Here is a 24,781-nt window from a genome sequence, read left to right as displayed (position 1 = left end):
GCATTGCAAGATAATTCCAGCACCTTATCACAGGAAGGTAAAAAAAAAAAATTCCTCCTTTTTCAATTATCCTTTTTTTCAACATAACATAGTTTGTGTATTTTTTTTCGAGATAAAATTTGAATCTAAGCTGTCCCTGATCTTGAAGTCACTAATGAGAAAAATGCACAGCTATATAAAATCCTCTTAAAGCCAGGACGCTGTCCTAGACGTTAAGCAAGAATTTCAGATATTGTTTCCATAAGGTTCAACCTTAACTTTTGTAGCAGCTCCTATGTTGTTTTTAAGTTGCTCTAAGTCTATTTTCAACAGGTCTCTTTGTTTCTGACCAAACGCTAATTTGCGATGGTCTTGTCATTACTGAAATGCAGGTAGCAGCACAATCAGGTTGCCCACAGAATAGGACACTTCCATTGGATTGGATCAGATCACATTTCTGGATTGGATCTTGTACATAGTTTGCCCTGTTTAGTAAATCTGGCCCTTGAATTTAAGTCTGCTGAGCTAAAGTCTTGCACTTTAGTCACGCCTCCACCACATGCATCATCTGAATTTTGCTGCTATCTGTACTTATTTGCAAATGGTCATATATTCAACTTTGGGCATCGCTGCCAATCAGTCAGCTCTGTTGTTTGGTTATGATGACATGTTTAGAAAATAATTTCAGATCGGAATTGCCACCTGGCTGAGACCTTTTTCACTGTTTCTGCTCTGAGGCATGAGGGGCCACCCTGTCACACAGCAATGGCAGCAGGGCTTTGTTGTCTTTCACTTTCTGAGATGCCTGGCCCCCCCACGACCAGCCTGAAAGAGAGGGAGGCGGCCTGGCGCTGGAGTCTTGGCAGTCAGAAGGATCTGTGGTGTGGCCCCTCCTTTTCACTGGGCTGGGATAAGGCAGGGAGTGTGGCGCCTCTGAGGTTAGTGGGCTGCCTCATCGAGACACCATCTCCATCATGAGACTATTTTTATTCCATTTTCTTGCCTTCTCTTTTTCTTCTACTCTGCAAAGACAATTCTTACTCTTTTTTTTTTCAGCTGCTGCCTTTTCTATCTCTTTACCACGGCCCTCTTCTTCTGGGGTGCTGAGTTGTGTGTTGGTGTGTATGCACCATGACAGAAAAAAGAAAAAAATTTACATTGCTTGGTTTTTGGTTTGGATCCCAGTATTCACTTGCTTTTTCCCTTTCTGTCTCGCAGATGCTTGCCAAGACAGTTAGAGTTCCCTGTCACTGGTTTGGCAGTATCACTGCAGTGTATATAAAGTTGCACAGACAGAGGCAATCTAAACCAAAAAGCTCTCCAGTTTCTTGTGTTTCCATTCAACTTTGATTCAACATATGACCTCTTGCATAGATTTGTAGTGAAATGCATAATTAACATGCAGGAAAAGCAAGCCCTGGAAAAGACTGAAAAGTCTTTGTTGGGATCATAATGCCCTTAATGTCATGATTGTGCTTCTGATGGAGAGGATCTCTGCATCTTACCAGCTAATCCAACATGTTGAGTCGATTCACATGCAATGCGGTTATGCCAACGAGTTAGCAGGGGGTCCCCAACTTTTAGGAAAGAAGTTTACCATCATAAAGCAGCTGTCCCGCATCAACAGTCCCTGCAGACTTACACAGTGCCGTGTTTGTGCCATAAGCCATTCTATACAAGCACATTGTGGCAACTCCTCTGGCATTTTTAACAGCCTGGCAACAACAAGCTCGCAGTGAAAAGCGTCTAGACCAGTCTTCTCAGGAGACCCTCACTTCACTTTAGCACTTGGGGTTAAAAGAAACAGCAAAAGGGATACTGATGTTCTTGAACATAATCCCCTAATTAGGACCTCTAAATTGGAGCATGTGGTAACTACAGTAAGTTTTGTAAGTAGTGTCAGGGAGGAAATGACTTGTTAGCAAAGCCCCAAATACCACAAAAAGTTAAGCTATCATTATTACTGCGCTACTTCAGGCAACAGAGCATTTAAAAAAATGATTTTGGTGTATTAGGAATGAAAGTGTTTTCCTCTCAGCATCACCCACCACTTGCCCAACAATCAAAGCTAAATGAGCTCTGTGCCTAAAACAAAGGCTTTACACAAAGTACGCTGTCAGTTGTCTTGGCTGAATTGAATTAATTTGAATAATTTTATTTACAGAATAGCATGAATCTGGGGAAATGGTTGATCCATCAATCTAGTTTGACACTGAGCTTTAGAAAAACGGTTTCCTCCCTTTTCCTTGTTTTTGTATAACGAAGGAGCTAGAAAACAACAGCAAATAAAGGTAAAATGTTACATAGTAAAGTCTTCTTTGGTGAGCTCGGAAAAGATTCAAAAGCTGAGAATTAGTTTGGTGCTGTATGAGCGAGCAGTTTCCTCTCTGTCATACACAGATCCCTCCACTGCCACGGTGTTCCTTTCCACTGGTTTCCTTCAATACCCACATCTGAGGTTCCCAGGCTTAAGCAGAGATTGGAAACTAGCATACAGTCCAGTGTGAACACAGTTATGTGAGTGTATCAAGATGCTCTTTCCAGTCAGAGCACTCCGACGTCACAGCATTAATCCCTTTCACTATACCACCCAAGCCTCTGGAAGATAACACCAAATCCCTCACTCACCTCCGTTAGCAGAAGAACAATTACCCCTGGGATTGCATCAATGATTATTACACCAGTAATGAACGTCAACGAAGGCAAACAACTAAGAACTGCACCAGTAAACAAGGTGTCATAAAAGTTAGTTGTTTACGCTTTAGAGCTCATGAAAGAAAAACTTCCCCTCACAAAATATGAGACTATTGTATTGGCATGAAATATTTACTTGAGTTCACAGTAATATTTACAAAACTCCTAACAAGTTGACATTTTGTTTCATTTGGCCCAAATCAATTGTTTTTCCATTATCATCAGTATGGAATTTAAACTGTATTTTTCATTTGGCTTTTAAAAATCACTCTTTGCCTAATATGTTTTCTGTAGTGGATTCCACAATTAAAAGAAGTCGATTTCTAACTCATACAATATAAATTATAGTACAGTACAGAAGGGATGCATCAAAAAGGAAAATGTATTCTAATATAGGAAAACATATTTGTAGAATGTCTACCCAAGTAAAATTTCAGTGGCACAATATTGTTAATTAGTTGTCCTTGACAGATTAATTCACTTCAAGGAAAATACCTAACCACTTCCACTTTGATGTGGTCATGCCAACCAAGCTCAAGGCAACTCTCAGGAGAATAATAAACAACTAAGCGGTGATAATGGTTTAGATCTCAAAATCAGAAACTAGTTATAAAGATAGTTAAAATGTCCCCTGGGAATATGTTCCAAATACTTATTTTCTCATTTACGTATTTCAATAATCATGTCCTCTGACCTAAAAGAGATCATCATCAAAATCTGGTTCAAGATATAAGAGCTAATGATAACATTTACTGATTTTCCATTGATTCTACTGGGTTAAATGTTTAAAATGTAAGTGTTACCCTTTTTTTAACTTCTATAGAGGCATTACTTTCTTCACTGATTTTCCTTTTTAGCCTCAGGGTGATTAATTATAAATACATCTCAACGGCATCTCCAGATGTCACAAAGAATTTTAGACTGTGGCTCTGTCTTTGCATTGTTAAAATGTGGAGTAACTATATAATACATTTTCCTCAGTCAAATCCAATTTTTAAGTATTTGTCCTACCGTATAATATCATTATTAGGCCAATTTCATTACCCTAACTCAATCACACGCACACACACAAAAATTAGGTCATTTAAGTCGCAGATTGCTTTAAGCTCTCTATGGTACTTCTGAATAGATCTGCTGTGACTGAAGCTTTTTTTTTCTCCTGTATATCCAAGCCAAAAGTCTTTTCAGCTTGTGTGCTTTGGCCTCATCTTGATGCACCCTTCTCCTACTGCACAGGCCCTGGCCAAATCCTGCAGCTTTGTTCCACCTTCACAAACCAGGAACAGAACACACTGACACAATTTGTCAGCGTTGCAATTTGTCTCTCTCATTCCCGTAAAAACACAACTTTTGTTTGTAATTTCCAATGTGAAAAAGCATCACAGAAAACATTTAATTGCAATTTCAGTTCAAAAGCTTAGGTGCTTCAGCTACTGGATGGAAAAAAAACATTTGCCTGCAAAGTTTCAATTTCCTGCCATGGAGAGAGTTCCTGTCAGGAGGAGTCAAACTGCCAACACTAAAAGCAAGACTGAATAGATTAAAGTTTAAAGAATTTTCACTGAAATTTCGATTTCTGGCAAAAACTTCCTGTTTTGGCAGCTCCCCTTGATAACACTGTTGCCCATGTAGGCTTTGTCCAATCTGAGATAGAACATTTGTGTTTGTTTCGTCACATGGCTAAACTGTACAAGATAAAGGCTAAACGATAGCAACAGTCAGGCAGCTTCTGGCAACATGAGAGCGCGCGGTAGGTGTGGGATAAGTCTGTCTCTGATGGGAAGTGTTTTTGAAACTGATAGCTCTTCCCTTCCAAGAGGAAAAACAGGGCAAATTGAATCTAATCAAGCTGGCACTTCATTAAGGCCACCTCCATCTATTATCAGAACCCAGGAGAGCTGGGAAGAACAGGGTAAATGAAAGGCTCTGGAGTGAGACGAAAAGCAGGGACAAAGATGTCCTAGCCAAGCTGGGGTTTTTTGTAACCGACAACATGTGAGAGTGAGGGTCTTATAGGGGTAACATGCTGAATAAACATATTCAGTTCTCTGCCACTCTCATGATATCCCCTCAAAATGAAAACCTCAGTTGATATACAATATACAATCATCTGATAGCTCAGTTTATACTTTGTGTTTATACACCAGGATAAATGTAATCTCTCCAGCCAAGGGATCATGATGTTTCTATCCCCAAACAAACATCGCAGACTCAGCTACATGTTGTCTGGACCTCTAGGATGTGTTGATAATGTCATGTGATAGCTGAGACAGCAAGAACGTCAAAAAAAGAAACACGGATGAACTCTAGAAAAAAAGGACAGCTGAACTCTAAAGAGGCCACTACCTTTGAAAAATAATTGAAAGTTAAAGAACTGTGTTTGCGCAATCGGAACTTTCCAGGTTTCATAAGTTCACCTCTCCTCAATTCATTTGGGGACGAACCAAGCACATAAATACTCCACTGCAATTACAACAGAGAACCCCTCACTTTGGCATGATGATTTGCCCATGGAATCGATGAGGTTCTTGTTTAGGCTACTCTCTGCACTCCCTTGTTTCCCAATATTGCCATGGTAACAAAGCACCACTAGCGCTTTATATACACGCCACTTTTGCACTCACACTGCATGAGGTAAATGGCCTCTTTTTCCCTCTCAGCATCTGCGTTCTTTCTCACTCTTCTTCCTTCCGTGTTCTACTCATTTTTCAATCATTTCCACTTGCCTTTGCATTTGTGCTATTTTTTTAAACGCCAGCATCTTCACGACTTCTTTCTTTTTTACGATGTTGCCCAATTAAAGATTGTCAGAACTCAAACTTGATGCATAACAGATAGTGGTGGATCCAAGGGTAAATTTCAAAAGGGCTAAACTTAAATGGGCAGCTTTGAAATGTCTTTATCAAAATAGTATGTGAGTCGGAAACTTTAAATCATCAGCAATTAATAACAAACTTCATTTTAAACTGGTCTGACTTAAAAAGTGTCTTTTTCTTAAGAGACTTCGCTCCTACAACAAAAAAAGCAGAGTGTGTCAGAGCTTGGCCCAGTCCCAAAGCAGCAGTGGAGCCCTTCCCCCAGCTCTTCAGCGAAAACATTCACCATACTTCCATGTGTATGGGTGTCAGTGTGATGAATAAAGAGCGGAAGCAGGGCACAGGGTGACTTCACACTTAAACAGCCTGTTTACAAGTCATTTACAGAGCTGCAATAGGGGAAGGGGAGCTCAGAGGAGTTTCCCAAATAAAGCTACTCTTTCATAAATACGTAAGCTGAGTACAACAAAGCTAACAGCTTTACTATCTGTACTTTTGCAAAACACAGCCTCTTGCCTAGGTAGGAGCATTACATTAGCAGATTTCCCTGCAGTTCATTCAAAATAGGATGCAAAAGTCAATTTAATTAGACTGAAGAAACACTGTGTTCGAGGTAAAAAAAATATGTAATAAGAAATTGGAAGGGAGGAAGGGAGGGGGAAGGCTCATAAATAAAAAGAAAGTTGGTGTAACAGTGAAGAGAATCGCAGTGGAACAATGACAGAGGAAGAGCGATGATTGAAACTGGCTTAGATTTAAAGCCAGAGAAGACTAGTTATCTTCCCATTTTTCCTGTCCACAGTCATGATACTTAGTAAACAATTGCTCACAAAAATGTCTCTCTCAAAGCATTAAACTTTTAGAACTCATCCGGAAACACTCGAAAATGCTTAATAGTACAGCTGATTGATGAGTTTGGTGCTCGTATAAGGATATAGTTACAGATATTTTAGGCTAGACACTTTAGGCACATTGATGAGTGAACACTCACAGCTAACAGTACTGAAGTTTAGCTATGCACTGACAACAATGTTAAAATTCCTGCACATACTGTGGCTTTACCTTTTTTTTGCTCTTTTTATGATTTAAATGACCATGAAAGGCAGATTTCTGTACGAGGGTAATACATAATCTGCAGTACAATAAGTATGAGGCTCTGAAATGTCTGATGAAAGATTCTGTTTACTTTGGAGATCATACATCTAATGGCCATTACAGCAGACTTTAAACCTTTCTGATGTGATATTCAAACATATTGAATGGCTCCTAATGGGTTGAAAAGAGTGTTTAAATGAAAGCTTTTGTTATAATTGTTCCATGCATTGCTGACTGATGTCAGGAGACTACAATTATCACAACCTTAGAGCAACAATCTCGTAACTGAGAGTTTGATAGCTGCTTTCCTGTTGGACCGTGAAAATGCCAATGAAAATGTAATTTAAACTATACACTCCAATTCTCTTTTTAACGAAGCGCACTTGAGAAAACTTGCTTGGTAACCAGTAGGAAAACACTGGGGTTGTACTGGAAAGCCACAAATGAAACAAGAGACTGTAATGAACAACTCAGTCCAGAGTTATTTCATCGCTTGCCTTACCGGCATCAATGCCATGTTTTCCTTTAACTCTCAGTAATGATGATTTCATGAGCTTGTTCACCAATACATTTTTTTTCTTTGAGAGAGAAGATTTATGGAATCATTCCTACCATTATTAGGTAGGTATTATAGGTAATATTCCACCCCTTTGCTGATGATACTCAGCTGTACCTATCTATGAAACCAGATTATACCAAAAGGTTGGTCAGACTACAAGCATGTCTTAAAGACATAAAGCCCTGGATGACTCAGAACTGTCTGCTTCTAAATTCAAACATAACCAAAGTTGTTGCCTTTGGACCCGAGACTTCAGGGAGAAACTGTCTAGTTCTATACTTACTCTAGATGGTATTTACTTGGCTTCTAGTACTACAGTGAGTAACTTTGTTTTTTTTTTTTAAGAGAATCTATCCTTTGACACATATAAAACAGGTGTCCACGACTGCCTTATTTTACCTTCGTAATATTGCCAAAATTAGGGACATCCTGTCTCAGAGTGCAGAAAAACTGGTCCATGCATTTGTTACTTCAAGACTGGACTACTTCCTCTTTTATTATTGGGCTGTGTCACAAAGTTCTGATGAGAACTAACAGAAGAGATCATTTTTCTCCAGTTTTAGCTTCTCTTCATTGGCTCCCTGTTGAATTCAGAATAGAATCTAAAAATCTTCTCCTCACATATAAAGCTATTAATGACCAAGCTCCATCATACCTTAAAGATTTCGTAGTGCAATATTTTCCAAACGGAGCACTTTGCTCTCAGACTGCAGGTTTACTTGTGGTTCCCAGAGTCTCTGAAAGCAGAATGGGAGGCAGAGCCTTCAGTTATCAGGCCCCTCTCTGTGGAACCAGCTGCCAGTTTGGCTTCAGGAAGCAGACACCCTCTCTACCTTTAAGATTAGGCTTAAAACTTTCCTTTTTGACAAAGTTTATAGTTAGGGATGGCTCAGGTGACCCTGAAACATCCCATAGTTATGCTGCTATAGGTCTAGATTTCTGGGGGGCCTCCCATGATAAAACTTTCCTCACTCCGTTTTGTTTTGTTTCTATGTAAATATAACAGGCAGATGGCTGCCGTTCCTGGTTCTGGCTAAGATTGAGGTTTCTTCCTATCAAAATGGAGTTTTTTCTTTCCAATGTCGCCTCACACACTCAGGAAGGAGAATTGGATCGAAGTTTTGGTGCAATCTATTGGTTTCCTTAGCTGGGCTACTTTTTTAAAATTGGCTTTGTATGTATGAATTGGACTAATTCAGAATATGATTGTATTACAATGAATTGGATTGGCTTGAATTGGATTGGATTGTGTCTTTGAAGTGCCTTGATATGACATTTGTTGTAATTTGGCGGTTATATAAATAAAACTGAATTTAATTAAATTAAACCAAAGATCAGTGCAGGTTTGCAAAACAAGATATTTCACGTCTCCAACAGTCTTATTTAGCGAGATTACATTTGAGTATCAATGCTCTCTACATGAAATAAAATGTTGTGCTCAAGCCAAAAATAAGGTGCAGTGTTGCTATCAGAGTGGAGCTGATAGAACAGGTGATAAAAACACCAAGGAAGAGCAGAAGGATACATATACACAAAGTTCAAAGAGGAGACAAAACAATATTCTGTGTAACATAACAGAAATCTCATACTGGGATTTGAGGCTTTTGTAGTTGAAACAGGATCTGATGAAACACATCATGTATAATGTAGGTTTAAGAGGAGACAGCTTCTCAAACCAAATGTCTGGATGCCCTCAGCCACGGCAATGATGTACTGACTGAAATCATCAACAACTTGTTTCCCCATTGTGCTGGCTACCTGATTCATGTCTACATTGATTTGAATATTGAGGCGCTACAGACGATACACATTTTTTCTGAGCACTTCTTAACTCTCTTGTCATGCACCATCTGAGGGTGATCAGATTTGCTTGAAAGCCTGGAAGAAAGCCTCTGCTAGTGTGCTTAAGCCAATTACAGTTAAACACAAAAATGTCAGGTCTCATTTTGAGGTGCTGCATCACAGTCAGGGTGACCGCAGCTTCTGCTGGAGATGACTGGCTGTGTATTTAGCCTTCAACCTATGCCGTAGCGGAAAGGTGGTGCAGAGCAATGATGTTCATAATTTAGTACGCCTCATCAATACCCTGCTCCTGAGTCTGTTTGAATGCCACATAAAACATTGGCAATGCTGCCTGGGAGGAATGAAGTGCACTGATTAGAGAATTTCTCCCACCCAAAACCTTAACATCATGACAAGCACATACATTCTCGTCCCTGGCTTTTTGTTCGCCTGCTGTGATACAACATAACAAATCTGAGTCCTACATACCAGCTCTGCTTAATTACTGTCCCACCGCTCCACATTCTCCCTCCAGACCTCCCAAAGCCCCAGTCCATACACAACAATCTAAACAAAGATTTGGCCTTTCAACTCAATGGCTAAAAGAAGCAGCTCACTACTCCCAACATAAATTCTGCAGCACCGGAGCAAATTAGCTTTATTGATGAGGAACAAAACCCTGTGTAATTAGTTCTGCTAAGTCTTTAAATCACCTCCTTGCACCAAGAGGAAATCACTTCTTATCACAACAAATCTACAGGTTTGTTGTATTACCGTAGAAGAAAAAAGGCACAGCACAGATCCTCTCTTAAAACACTATTTCTTCCAGATGAGGTGAAGATTTCAACATATGCCAACAGTGGTGTGAGGGTGGACCACCATAGAGCATCACTGCACACAGGTTGAGCGTCTGGTTAAAGTAGAACTGTATCCCTTTATGTCTGGAGCCAAGACAGACAACGTTGGTAGACCACAATGTAAAAGTGGAGTGTCTCTTCCCACAGACCTCTTTCTCTGTGAGGAATATAATTCTCTACCTCGTGCTCTGTTTCACAAGGCTTGGAACAACTACTTGCATGGTGGAACTGGGCCAGGTGCAAGGATGAGAAAATGTTTGCTTTTGATACGTTTTCAGCATCCCTTCTATTCAGCGGGCTATTTCATGCATCCATCCATCCATCCATCCATCCAGCATTCAATGGGCGAGAGGCAGGGTACACCCTGGACAGGCCGCCAGTCCATCACAGCTATTTCATGAAGTGTTTTCATTTTAAAAGATGTTTTAAAAACATCAAATGCTTTTAAGAGGTGCCTCTTTACAATAACTGTGGCTCAATGAAATGTAGTCAAAAGTGCCAAACAAGGATTTAAATCCAAAAACTAAATTTTCTGAGAAAAATAATCAAAGTAGGGGGGGTTTACAGTACATGGGCAGTTTAGGAAGAACTGAAAAAACAGGAACTGTGATTCAATATACACCTATAATCACTGTTTTAGTCCACCTTGGAACTGAGAGCTTTCACAATGTCATTAGTGTTAAACATCTGCACTAATAAAATATTTGGTCCCATATTTTCTTGACCACAGATAGCTAGAATGTATTTTTTTCCTATCCTACTGCCTCATGAATTGGTACTTTTTACCTTCTCTTTTTCACTTGGGGAAATGTAGTATTGACTAATTCAAATTTTCAGCTATCTTCACAACCTATTTAGTGTTGTTTTAAACCAGAACTGCTCTGTTTGAAAGAAGACACATACCCTGTAATTCAGTGCAACACCCCCTCAATGAGTTTGTTCTCAATCGTTATTTCAACTGGCAGTCAGTGCAGCAGAAATGAGGGCTGAGGTTGCTGGAAGTCAACAGCCATGCATTCTTTTTAACAGTCAAGTTCTGAATATAAAGACATTTGCTCAGTGGTTAAGATATTTTCAGGCTGCGTAAATATATGCATGATCTTGGGAAGAGGCACTTTGGTCATGAATGTAAAATTTAGCATGCTGGCATCAACTATGTACCATTACAGTATGTGTCCATCATCATCACACTCAAAGTGATTTGCTGCTTTTTGTTTGGGATCTAGTTTCCTGGTTACTGATTTTTGTTACCTGGCAAGCTGTCAGTCAGCATCTGCTTTCCAGTCTGGTGGTTTTTGGTGGACAGCAGGGGCCTGGATGGATGATTTAGCACAGATTTGCTTTGGAACAGAGAGAATATCATGAGCAGATGATGCTTCCTGATGCCCAACTTGTTTACTAGTGCCAACAGCCTTGCACATGTGCAGGGGTACCAGGGAGGTGCGAACAGACGGCCTGGCAGCCGTCACCACAGCCAGTTTCAAGGTCTAGCCCCCTGCCCATTAATTTGTCTCAACGGAGAAAGCAAAGCGAACTATTGCCTATTTACAAAGGTCAAACAAAGAAGCTCCACTTGTGCTTGAATACAACGCTGTGACAATTCGACTGTGAAGACAAATGCACCTGCAGTCTGACTTCACTTTGCTAGCAATGTACACCCCCTCTTTCATGCATCGTTTAGCTAGATAAGCCTGGGCCTGATTAGAGAAATCCACAAGGCAGTCTGCTTAGGTCACTTAAGGGAGGACTGAGCATCCCCAGGCGAGCAGATGCGCTGCTATCACCTGCCCCGATCCACATGTCACCACACTACAGGGAAAGTACAGCGGAAGTAAAGAGGTGTAACAAGATCACAGAGGGGACGAAGCAATGTGGGAAAAGGAAGCGAGAAGAGATATGAAGTCTGGTCAAGCTGAGAGAGCAAAGAAAGACAAACAGACTACGAGACAGGACACTTCAGTGTCAGAGGATACATGTTAAATAAGGGATCAACAGCTGGATACAGCTGTTGAGTGGAAGCTTTGTCACTCCTGCCGGTGTTTTCTTTCTTTTTCTGGCCTTTCACTACATTCACACTGTTTTTACAGAAACTTGGACAGCGTACGAGGAGGCCTACCTCACCTGCAGCAGACAGCCTGGGCGACAGACTGTACTGATGAAATTTTGTGCCCCTTGAGAGATACACATAAACCCATCCACCTTCCTTGCCAGATGTGGGCAGGAAACCCCTCCAGCTGACTTTTATCCTTTACAACTTTTGCTTTACAGGCAGCCCTGCATCTCAGCGCTGAACTGTTTGCTCGACCACTGATGAGTACAACAATAAACACGTTTCGACAACATGTTTTGCACAAAATCCCTGGCTGGTGGTTAGACCTGCATGACACAGCAATAACTTTCAAAATATTAAGAAGAACACGTGGAACAAGTAGATTATAGGAGGCATATTTTACTCAGTTTTTGAATGGTTAAAATGTTTAACTATAATAGTATGAGAAGTGTAATCAATTATGAAGAAGAAGAGATACACCCTTATAATTCTTGTAATTCCAATTTTAGTATAAAAATGCAGCATTTCTATCATTTAGTTTAACAGTTTGGTGGTAAAACAATCACATCTTTGGTTTCACAAAAATGAACGGTATTTCCTCCCAGCTTCTATATTCAACCATTTGACATTAAAATTTTCACCACAGCCTTCTCCTCTCCCTGTGTTGTTGGCGCAGTAGAAAAAAATCAGTATTTTTGCTAATGGATGTCTGAGCACAATAAAATGCGCTCATCTGTCTCAAGCATAGTGACCGGAACACCCACATTCTATCCAGATGTACATCAGTGTTTATGTTCACTTCATTGCCCCTGCTATGCTCAGAAGTAAGTGTTCAAGGAAGTATTACATTCACGAACACGTTAAGTAGCACATCCAGTTTCCTGCAATTTTACCATTCCCTGAAAATAGTGTTATACCGCAGAGCCACAGTGAAGCTTGGTTGTTGGGAGGAGTACAAAAAAAAAACAGCAGAAAGACCAAATGCAGAGTCAGCTTGCCTCAAGCTAAACCAGTCTCACAGTGAGACAGAGCTGTCTGGTATTAAAACAGACACGTGAACATTTCTTTTGACATACACGATCCACAGAAAAATATCTGGTGAGAATTGATTACATGGTTTGTGAACCAAAATACCTGACTAAAATTAGCAATTTCCCTGATCTCCATAATTAGTCTCCTCTCATTTTCAAAAAGCTGGAGTCTTTTTTTGGAAAAGCTTTATTTGAGATAGAACAGTCAGGTTTCCCTTTTATTCGCCAAATGATTGCATTTCACATGGATGTTTTGCGGAACTTTAGTTAGAGTGAAAGTTATAATGAGCCTTTTTTATGGACTGTCGTGAACAGCCCAGGGGAGAAAAGGAATTGTCACTTAGGAGTTAGAAAAGAAAAGCTCTTTGTGGAGTTGTGCTCTAAAACTAAAATACATAAAAGATGATTTGTTTTAATAAACAACAGAACCAAAAAATAAAAACAAAGTTTTGTTTCAAATCCCAAAGGCCATATTCATTTAGCAACTTAATTCCTTTTCTTTCTTTTTTATCATAGAAGTTATACAATTCTACTTCAGTTGTATTGTATAAAAGATACACTCTGAGGGGGGCACACATAAAGGTAAAAAGGAAGAGACTGTTAAAAATGAAAGAGTAATTCAGCGGTGCAGAATTTTTAAAGACCATGGAGGAAGCCTGGAGAAAGGTTACTTTTGCAATTAAACAGTGCATACCTAAATCTCGACCACTGCACCAAGCACTGTGAATAATATTAAATTAGAATAAGCCTCTTTTTTTTTAAGAGGTTCCAGTACTTAAAACATGGTTTTAAAGTACTGGAATCGGTATAAGCACCTGCCTGGTGGTTACCAGTGGGTGGTCACTATAGAACAAAAAGGCTGCAAAAACTACTGGTGTGAAAGGAACACATTCTTTCAATCACTTGTACTTTCTCTCCAGGGCAATTATGAGTAGTCTTTTTACTCAACAGACTGACTGCTTTTATGTTGGCAGGAGTGAGGAAGGGATTCAGAGTGCCACTTCACTGAGGTACCTCTTTCAACTAGTCTGCCTTAAAGAATTCAGAGTGAAATAATGAATATGTTCGGGTGTTGCTTTGTGAGCACAGAAAGAGACTTTGCGTCTGTGCTCATCTCGACTAAAAACTAGTAGGATCATAGCTTTGCTGCACACCAGAAATCATAGTCAAAATACAACAATCTGACAAAATAATGACAATCCCACTTTTGAGGTAAAGTAACGTTTTGAGAAAAGTCGAGACATCAAAAGAGGAACTTTAGGCAGCAGTTGAGTTCCAGCTTAAACAAGGAAAAACCTTTAACTGCAGCAATCAGTGATTGCCTTATGTTGGGAGCTGCAGCAATGACAAGCAGTCCATTCTATAATGCACATCATGGGGGTGGGTTTAAAAACAAAATCTGGCCTATCCTCACACCTCGCTAATGAAAAATGAAGTGAGATCAGATAAAATTTTGGAGAGCTCTAGGCCAACGGACAGAAAAGGAAGCCCCCTGCTCATGTCACCTCCGCCACTCCTGCAAGTGCTTGTCAGGCTTCATTTCCCCCACAGCTGCCAAGAGACCCCCTCTCGCCTTTCTACTGGAGCCAGAACAACCCCCAAAGTAGACAGAGGAACAATTCTTAGCAGAGACCCTACATATTAACCCAAAACCACAACGAGATGTGTAAATTATTCCCAAGTGCGTGATTCTGACATAAGCAACTAAAAAACTTCATTACTTCATAAGTAAAATAACAACTAGTAGAATAAATGGCTAACTCTCAAAGCCAAGACAACCATGCTTTACTTTACTCCATTTGGATATATCAAAGCTGGCTCATGTGCCTCATTATCCCTCACGACATCTTGTATTAGTTTTTTCCCCCTCCCATTTCAGGATTTAAAAGCCCCTATGCTTAACAAACCTCATGAAATGACCGTGAAGGAAAAACTCTTTTCATCTTCTTACTTTCCTATTGTAATTCTGAGAGGGCTTTCACATTTACAGATCATGGTTAAACGTACACTAGCCTAACATACAATGTATGTATTTTTTTTGCATTTTTGTGTTAAAGTGATATATACAGTATAGTAGGCATGAAAACAGAATTTGCCAAAAAAAAAGAATTGTGCACAAATTGCTGTAGCCAAACATTAACAAAATCGCTACAGCAGTTTGGTTCATGGTTCAAGAAAACTTAACAAACCCAGTTTGATAACTAATAATGTAGAATCAAATTAATAATGCCTCAAGAAAAACACTTCAATATGAAGCCTATTGTTTATGAAATGTTTTTCGTGTCGTATTTGATTTCCCCTCTCAAGGATGACCTATTTTCTTTGAAGCACATCTTACATATTGAATTACGAGATTGATTGCTGTTAATTGGCTTAAGTCCTTATTTTTAGTTTTCCACCAGGCCCCCACACATCTAATTATAAAGTCATCTCAAAACCAACTGATGTCAAGCAGTAAGTGACAAAATATCACAGGCGCAGAACTGTGGAGCCAGGCTTCATTAGAATAATCATGAACTGCTGTGCGGGTGACCCACAGAGCAAAACAAATGGTGAAACTTCAAACTTCTGTATTAATAAACACAATACCCATATTGTAATGTTTTTTGGACAGCGCCGTGTCTTGAAATGGGGACACAGTGAATTTTATCTTCAGAGAAAAAAGACAGACATCAGATGTCTTGCTGTGATGTTTGGATGTGGAGCTGGCACCCTGAGTAAGAGCAGTCTGTTCTCACATGGTCCGCCAAACACACGTCTGCAGCATCCAGCCAGGCCGAAGGGAAGCCAGAGAGCAGTGGCTTTTAACAGCTACTTCATAGTGGAACCCAAACATGCCACTGATTAAAACTGTCATATTCTAAGAACTCTGTGTCTTGGACACAGTTATCACAGAGTATCACAGCTCTCCAAAACATACATATCTTAATAATTATTTGGCTCACTTTCCAACTGTCATAATCAGTTTCAGAACACTCTCAGATTTCACATCATTCTTGTAGTCTTGTGTTCTTGTGGACCTCGTACACCCGTCCCAGCTCGTATTTGTACCTTCAAGCCAGGTGTTGCAGTGAGGCCTGCATTCTCATTCACCCTACACTTGCCAACAGCCTACCCTGGGCCAAGATATCATCTGTTCGGCCCTCTACGTGGACTGAACAGGGTATCCAACTCCTTGATCCATTCAATTCCTCTGAAGACAGTGGTAAAATAGATTTTATATGGACCTCTTCACTTTTAAAAAGAAACACAACCATGCTGATGGGAATTATTCAAATGACTTTAACACCTGATGAGCTTCTTTCCCCTCTGTAATTACTTGCTTTTTGATGAGATGTCAGAAGTTGTTTTGATGAGTCAAAGACAACTTGAGAAAATCAAAGAAACAAGACTGCAGTAGAGTGCTGTAACTGTACTTGGCTGAACTTTAATTCCTCTTGTCACCTGTGATCACATTTCTCGCTCTCAACAATCTTACTTAAGGTGCCTTTTAAGAGTGGAGTGACATATATTTCTTAAGATAAAGCCCTGAATTTTTCTCTGCCTGTGAACCTGTCAAAAAACCCTTTTGTGCCTGGGCTGATGAAGCACTTTAGACTGCATGTGTTACCCTGGAAACATTTCGAGAGGTGAAGAAGAGGACAGCCAAAGCAGAGATCCTCGTGACCTAAAATATTAGGTAAATCCTCACTACCACCATGCAATAACAGCTTCTCCATTAAATAATCATTTCTCTCAGAGGAACAAAATGACTTAAACAATCTAGGAAAAAGAAATCTAACATGCAATCAATTATTTATATTTATTATTCTCTTCAAAACAGCCTCAGAGATTGCAGAATCCTATATGAGCAAAGCATTTTAGTGCTGAAGTGTTGCCTAAATCAGTCAATCAATCCAAAAACTTTTGATTAGATAAAACTCCAACAAAATGACCTACCTCCAGAATGCAGGTCCCTGGAGCTGTGTTCTCCTTAATGGACACATTGTAGAAGTTTCTTGCAAAAACAGGCTCATTGTCATTAATATCCTGGAGTATAATGTTTACCACTGCGGTGGAAGAAAGGGGTGGTTTCCCTCCATCTGTAGCCACGACAGTTATAGCGGGACCAGGGTTCTTTTCATAATCCAGCTGGGATAAGGTGGTGATGATGCCAGTAATGGAATCTATACTGAACCAGCTGTAGTAAGAACTTTGGTCTTGTAGGATGCTGTAGCTAATGTCTCCATTGGGCCCATGGTCTTTATCTCGAGCAGTTACTTGCAACACAAAGCTACCTGGAAAAACCACTTCAGGGATGACCTGTCTGTAAACAGGCTGATCAAATAGAGGGGGGTTGTCATTGATGTCAGTCACTTGGATTATAAAGGAGGACTCAGCCCTGAGGGGAGGCGTGCCTGAGTCTGTCGCCATTACCCTCAGCTCGTAGGAATCTCTCTCCTCCCGGTCCAGAATCTGATCCACACAAACGAGGTAGATGATGCTATCTTTAGTGGTCAAGGCAAACTTTCCATCCCCTCCTTCTAGTGACACATTCACGTTGGCATACTCTCCGTAGTCTGGGTCAGTGACTGAGATCCGGGCTACATACTGACCTGGCTGTGCCCCTTCTGAGATCCTGGGAGATCCATCCTCACTCAGAAAGATGATCGTCATCGTTGGCTGGTTGTCATTATAATCTCTGACATGGATGGTGACAAAGGCATTGGTCACTTCTGGCTGGGTTGCATTGTCTTGCGCTTGGACCACCAGCTCGTGGACTCTCCTCATCTCAAAGTCCAGTGGCTTGTTCAAAGTGATGATTCCAGAGCGAGTGTCTATGACAAAGTATTGGTTTGGGTCACTTTGTCTCCTATTGATTTCATATAGCACCATCCCATTGTCTCCCTCATCAGCATCTGTGGCAAACACCTGCAGGATGTTGCTTCCTGGTTGGAGGTTCTCAGATATTATAGCATGGTAGCGGCTCTGGTTAAAAACAGGAGCGTTGTCATTAATGTCTTGCACAATAATATCTAATGTCATCTGATCAGTTCTTTTAGGGGAACCACCATCAAATGCCTCCAAAGATAAGGTATAGATGGATCTTTTCTCTCGATCTAGAATGGTATTGACCACCAAGTCCAGAAAGAGAACCTCATTACTTCCCCGTCTAGTCTCCAAGGTGAATGCCTGGCCAACATTTCCATCCTTGATAAGGTAACCCTGTGTTGTAAGATGGCCTTTATCATTATCAACAGCTGGCTCTAGAGGAAACCTAGTGCCGATTGCTGTCTGCTCAGGGATTTTAAATGTGGCCCTCTTTCTGGGGAACTTCGGGGCATGGTCATTTATATCATTCACGTTGATGGTCACTTCAACTGTCACGCCTGTCATGGTGACAGCAATGAAGTTATATCTATCCCTCAACTCTCTGTCCAAAATTTTGGCGGTTTTAATTATGCCTGTACTTTCATCTATGTCCAAATCACTGCCCACTCCTGTACCCTCGTGGTCTGAAATGAAGTATAGGGAGGCTGTGACTCCAGGAGGAAGCCCAGCACTGATGTCACCTACAATAGTGCCAGCTGGTTGCTCCTCATCCAGCTGTAGCTCAAGGGTCGCAAAGACCAGAGGTGAATGGACTGTTATGAGCTCCAAGACCACATACATTAGCAGTATCCTTTTGCTCCCACAACACTCACGGTGCAAAGGATCCATTCTAGACTTTCCAAAACCCTTGGCAGCTGTCTTCATTTTTGCTCCTTCGTTTTAAACCTGGAGACACACAAAGAGGAAAACCTGAGTAATATCAAAACCTTACAACAGCAGGAATTGAGAAAATATTTATGTAATGTTTTTATAGTAACTCAGTTTAAGAAAAATAGATATATGTCTTAAACACCTTCCCTTATGTTTTATTGGCTCAGTTCCTTACCACACCACTTACAATAGACCCAGCTTATAATATTTTCCAACATGTCTTAGTTCAGCTAATAAGTCAACACCTTGTTCGTCTTTGTACCAGAAAGCTCTCCTTTGCTAAAGAAACATCAAAACCCCAGGCCACAGCATACCACCTCAGACAGAGAGTCTGTGACTGTTGCTATCGAGCTCTAATTAAAAAGGTGTGAGAGTCACTTTTACATGGATACACATGTACTATAACACATTAACTATAGCAACACTCTCTCGTGAGACTAGGAGGTTAGGTCTTGGATTCAATATTACCAACACATTTAGCTCTCATGGAGCAGGCAGTTTTAAATCACTCCTCTGAGAACAATTAAAATATCTGACTTTCACTAAGCTAACATATCTAGCAATATTTTGAAAATGAATGGTTTGTGTGTTGGATCAAAGGGAAAATCAAACATAAAATACTAATATTTGAAAGTATAGAATGCCTTGCATAAATAGCAAGCACGTTTTGGCATGAGACCCACACCACTACACACATTCTGTAACTGAGAGTGAGAGTCATGATGGAGCAGTGTGGAAACTGTTCAACAAGACCGTCACCATCTGCAGAATAATCCAAAACCACTAAAAGTCTGGCACACATGAAATTATTGTGTCATTTTCACTAAATAAAGAGACCAGCTTCCAACTGTGTGTGGTTCTGTCTAAATTTGTGTCATTCAAAAATACTTGACATGTTTGCAAAGTAAATCTAGCTTTAATTTTGAGGAAATATAAGTAGAAGCACAGCGCACTGTATTAAAATTTGAAGAACTGAGCTTCCCAAGAAAGCTCCTCTAAGCTCCCCCCAGTGGCTTAACTGGCACCTACATGGAAACATTCACAAAACATCTATGTGTGTGAGAGCATGTGTCTGTGTGTGTGCACTCACTAAATGCCTCCCATGTGTCCCTGAATGTAGTGTGGTGATCTGTCTTAGCCACGGTAGAAGCAGTGTGCTTGAGTGACAGAGTAGTAGGCTACAGCAGAATTGAAGGGCTCCACGTAGTCTACCTCTTTCCCTTTCTGGCTCTGCTGCATTGTAATTGAGGTCCTCTGGAAGTTGGCCATATGCACACAAGATTCCAGGGCTAATTTCAGTCTGCCGTGATTCAGAACCCACAACACGGAAGATGCTAACTTTAATGTCATAAATCGGTTTGAATTCAACATAGAGTGAGTATTAAGGAAGCTATGAGTACTACTTTTTTCTGAAATATGAAATAAGAATCAATTCTGTTAGTATATTTATTGAGGCAAGATTATTCAATAGTTAAGCAAGAAAAATGCCAATTTGTAACATCAATTTGGAATCATACTACTTTTAGGGAGACCATTATAACTGTAAATGACTAGACCACAAATGGCGAAGCACTAGATATTCAGCATAACATATTCTGGGTTGTTTTTGGAGTGATGTTCTTGGCAAAAAATATAAGCACATCCATTATGGCTTAAAAATACTGACAGTACTCGAACTTTTAAGTCTCAGAATTGATTTACTTTACGGCAACACTGGGGATGAATTTTAACAAAGCCCTTTCCAAAGCACAAAAGATAGCTTTTCAAGGCCTAAATCTTTGACCAAATGCCACAACTGAAATAACGCACTTTCTTGTTGAGCTGCAGTGGAGGACCTCTGCAGAGCAGTGCCGCCTGATGAATAAAGCAGACGCAGTTGGCTGAGCTAATTGTACAATACCAGGTTAAGTAGAACATATGCTTTTAAAAGGTTCAATGTGAATCCCAAGAGCCATTTCGGCTCTTTAAAGCTAACAAGTAGAGTAACCATATCACAAACAATGTCATCCACCAAAACAGGAACTATGAGTTTGAGATCTGAAACTTGGGATAGTCTCTTCATAAACAGAGCTCAAGGGACAGAGATCTGGGAAATAGCACTGTTTGGAAAAGCTGATAATGGCTAAAAGCTGTTGCATTTAGTAAGGTAATCCCATTCTGGTCTCGATTCAAGTGCTTTTCTTACATCACTGCCATAGAGCATGCTGAGTACATCCTACTAGTGGTTGATGATTGTTTATGAGTTTAGTTATGGTGATATAACACAGGAGGATTAACTCCCATGCACCCTTTACCAAGACACCAAAACATTTAATTTGCACATCTTCTACAGCTTCATTGAGGTTATTTATCCTAAAACTGACACACCGTATGTTTGTGACATTGTTACAATAACTTAAGCACTGACCTAATCTCTTTTGAATCCTTTAAACCAAGACAACGCACCAAATCCAAGGTTTGCAGGGTGTACAGGCTGACTGAAACCACTGTTTGAATACAGTGGAAATCATTCTGAGCACTCTGCTAGATTCACTGACTTCAGTGAATGCTGAAAGTATCAAGGTTAGTCTTCCTCCTCTCCAATGTTGTCCCTTTATTCTTTACACTATCAAGCCAAAAAGTCTTTGGTTTCACAAATCCTGTAACAGACAAAAACAAACCACTGCCTATGTTGTTAGATAATTACAGACCTTACAAAAAAAATGCCAACTCCCCTATAAAAAGATTAATATCCTTCTTTAAAAAGTGGAGTGAATATATAGTTAAAAGAAGAATAGACAAGGAGCCATAAGGTACACTGCCAATCTATATAATCTAATCAGAGAATACATATTAGAGTTCCCAAATATACAAACACAAATAGTTATCTTAATCTAATATCTTAAGCAACAAACATACACATTATTTGAGTTAGTCGTAATGATATACCGGTAGTCCCCTATTCAACTACAATATCTAATCTACACAGATAAAACAAAACATTGCTTAAATATCTATCTCCATCAATCAAAAACATGATCATCAAAAGCAATATAGCAGCTGCACTGCTTAATTAACAGAACCAAATCATTTCCACTGCCAAAAGTCTAAAAGAGACAACTATAGTGACAGACTTTGTAAAATGAGCATGTCATGATTCCAGTTAACTCAAAGAAAACGTCTGTGGTTTCAAGACCATGCCAGCCTGCCTAAGGCGCGATGGAGCCATAATGGAAACCACAGACAGAACTGCAGATTGCCTGGACATGAGGATGACAGGCCTCGCACAAAGCAAACTAAAATGCTCTGAATGTTTGCCAGACTAAGTGCTGTGTTTCTGTGCCTTGCATTAGCCTTTGAAACTTCAGTCCCTGGGCATGAAAAAAAAAGACCAGGAAAAGCCATCACAGGCCTCATATACATTAGCACATCCTGGTCACAACAAACATTAAGTTGAAAAAAGAACACTGGCTACTTTTTCCTGGTGAACCCTTTAGCCCTGGGTTCTGAGGATCCGTGACAAGAGAAATCATCGCTTTCCCATGCACGGAATAAGCAGCATGGGTTGGTCCAGCTGTTTGTGTGTGATGTCCAGGTCAAAAAAAAAACCATACACCTAATATCTTTGAAGATGACACCATCTGGCATTGCGTTGGCAGCATAAGTGGTTGCATCACTAAAAACACATGTGCATCGTGTTACAGTAGCAGGAGTGCAAGGAGTAACAACAGCTACAACTATGGTAAAAGTTCACCAAATGTGCGAACAGTTTCATCCCCCAAAAGATCAGCACTGGTTGTGATTTAAAAATGTTGAGAATTTACAAGTTTCTCGCTTTCGGTTGTGTAGATTATCAATTTCAAAGGTCACAAAAACGATCAAATGAACTCCTGAGATGGCAGCCCAGCACAACACCCTCATAGGCCATTATTTATGCACACTTGACTTATTTTGCTTATGACGACACTACAGTGAGATGAGTTATAATCCAAGCATTTGGTGTGGTCGTTCTGGGATAAACATCTTGTGTTTTTCTTTCTTATTTTTTTTCTTTCTTTACAAATAAGGAATGCCAGCTTCATCAACAACATATGGACAGCACAAAGAGCAACAGGCACATGATTATGTCAGGCACTGCATCAAGAGTTTATGACATAATTCCTGGATTGCAACAAAAGTCGTTGTTGTCCAAATCTTGATTTTATTCTCCATTGCCAAACGTTTTTGTTTGTTTTTCCCTGTGACATGTAAATTCTAATCAACCCCAGACTCTGAAAATGACACTCACAATGAAGTTTTAGACCAGAGTTGGAACAAATGAAGAATTCATGACCATGGACTGTCACCAAATAAAAAAGTACCACCAGCACCACACAGGTACAAATACACAAAAGTAAGCCATAAAATAAACTTCTTTTTTTTAAAAAAGTCTGCTAAGGTAGTTCCAGCTGTTGATGACAGAAACAAAGGAGGAGCCTAAAGTCGTGTTGTGGCTAAAGTTGAAGAAAAAAAAAATCCCTAAATGATGCATCTTCACCATGGCAACCATCACGCTCACAACTTAGGTGCGATGTGATGGAACCCAGTGGAGATTTAATTAATGTATTAATTGAGGGAAAGGAACACCTAATCACGGTCAGTGAGCACAAGTGTGTTACCACAATAGGTCTGCCGTCATGTGGGAAACCATTTGGTGTGTTAAATTGGAGAAAAAGGCGCAGCGGCTCTATCAGCACTGGGAGGATAACAATAACTCCATAGGCTGAACGGTTCGAGAGGAATGTCTCCGTCTCAGGGGGGCTTTAATCGGAAGCGACAAAACAGGCAGTTCATTTTTTTTGTTTGTTTGTTTTGGCTGCTCTTCAAAGAGGATTCTGCAATATAACAAAAAATAAATGAAGGCTTTGGAGTATGATATGCTAATATTCAGTGCATAGCCGCAACAAATATCATGTTGTAGAACATCATTGGTAGTTAATTGCATGAAAAAGACTAAAGACTAAATGACATTTGCTTAAATCGTTTCCTAATATCAACTTTGCTCCAGGTTTTGGTTTTCAAGGTTAAGAGAGAAGCCTTGCATTCAAGTCTATAGTTACACTGAACCTTGCAGATGGCCACCGATCTGCAAAATAAAAAAGTTGCCAGTAAAAGTGTTAGGCTAAACACATCCATCCACTAAGAGCATCCACTACAGCCAGAACAATGGTTATGGAAAACTGCATTGATACCCAACTTCGTCGCAAGGTAAGGGTACTTGTGGGGTGAGGATACCTTTTGTTGTGATGGATACTCACATTCATCTGTCCCTTCCCGATGTTTTTCAGTTTTAAGAGATCCTTCTCAGTACCCCGGTAAGAAGACGAAGTACAAAGGAAGAGTTACATCCATCTCAGGGAAAATCTTGTCTACTCTGAGAGAGAATCGGGAGATTTTCTCTGCAGCACACAAATTGTTTCTTTGAAAAAGAAAGTTCTTTCTTATCAAACGACAAGACAAAGTGAAAAAGCAAACTTGCGGTGAAACTTTCCTCTTCTGGCGGACCTTCTGAACTTATCGGCTCCCACTGCCTGGCTGTCTGGTCGCAGGCACACTGCAGCAGCACGCTAACTGAAACCAAACGATGTGGGGGCCGTGCAGTGGACGTCCGTCTCCAAAATCTGATTTATTCAACACGTGACGGGGTGCAACCTCCAGCTCCTCTCCTCTTTACCGCTGCTGCTGCTGCTGCTGTGATTACCTCAAGAAGCCACACTGCAGGGAGGCAGTCCAGGTTACTGCTGAACTTTGGTGCCACCATCCTATCCAAAAGGGAACTGTAAATCAGCTACTTGCAAGGCTTTTTCAATGCATACCACATTGTTCCCTTTCTTGTTCAAAGGGTGGAAAATGTAACGTGCTATAACCCTTGAAAACCGCCCAAAATGTTGTTAGAGCAATGATACATGTATGAAATTTAACTAAGTTACCTCATAGCCTAAAGCTTACGGGAAAATAATCAGACATATTCTTATCAAATTAAATTACACACACACATATATATATATATATATATTATAGCTACATGTATATATCATATATATATATATATATATATATATATATATATATATATATATATATATATATAGCCTCACACTTTAACTTTATTGGGTACACCTGTTCAATTGCTTGTTAAAAAAAAATAGCTAATCAGC

General features: G+C 40.1%; 1 protein-coding gene across 1 annotated transcript in view; it reads right to left on the bottom strand.

Annotated features, from left to right (window-relative positions):
* Positions 1 to 24,213, bottom strand: part of LOC142388139 (protocadherin-16-like) — a 77,333-nt gene extending 53,120 nt beyond the window's left edge. The window contains exons 1-2 of the mRNA XM_075473071.1: positions 23,882 to 24,213; positions 16,803 to 18,620 (exon numbers count right to left, since the gene is read on the bottom strand). Of these exons, the coding sequence (XP_075329186.1) occupies positions 16,803 to 18,599 (1,797 nt within the window). The 5' untranslated portion in view covers positions 18,600 to 18,620; positions 23,882 to 24,213. The remainder of the gene's footprint in view (positions 1 to 16,802; positions 18,621 to 23,881) is intronic.
* Between the last annotated feature and the right edge of the window lie 568 nt (positions 24,214 to 24,781).

This window comes from Odontesthes bonariensis, chromosome 9, assembly GCF_027942865.1.
Source record: "Odontesthes bonariensis isolate fOdoBon6 chromosome 9, fOdoBon6.hap1, whole genome shotgun sequence".
In the NCBI taxonomy this organism is placed as follows: domain Eukaryota; kingdom Metazoa; phylum Chordata; class Actinopteri; order Atheriniformes; family Atherinopsidae; genus Odontesthes; species Odontesthes bonariensis.
This window is presented reverse-complemented; position numbering and strand designations above follow the sequence as displayed.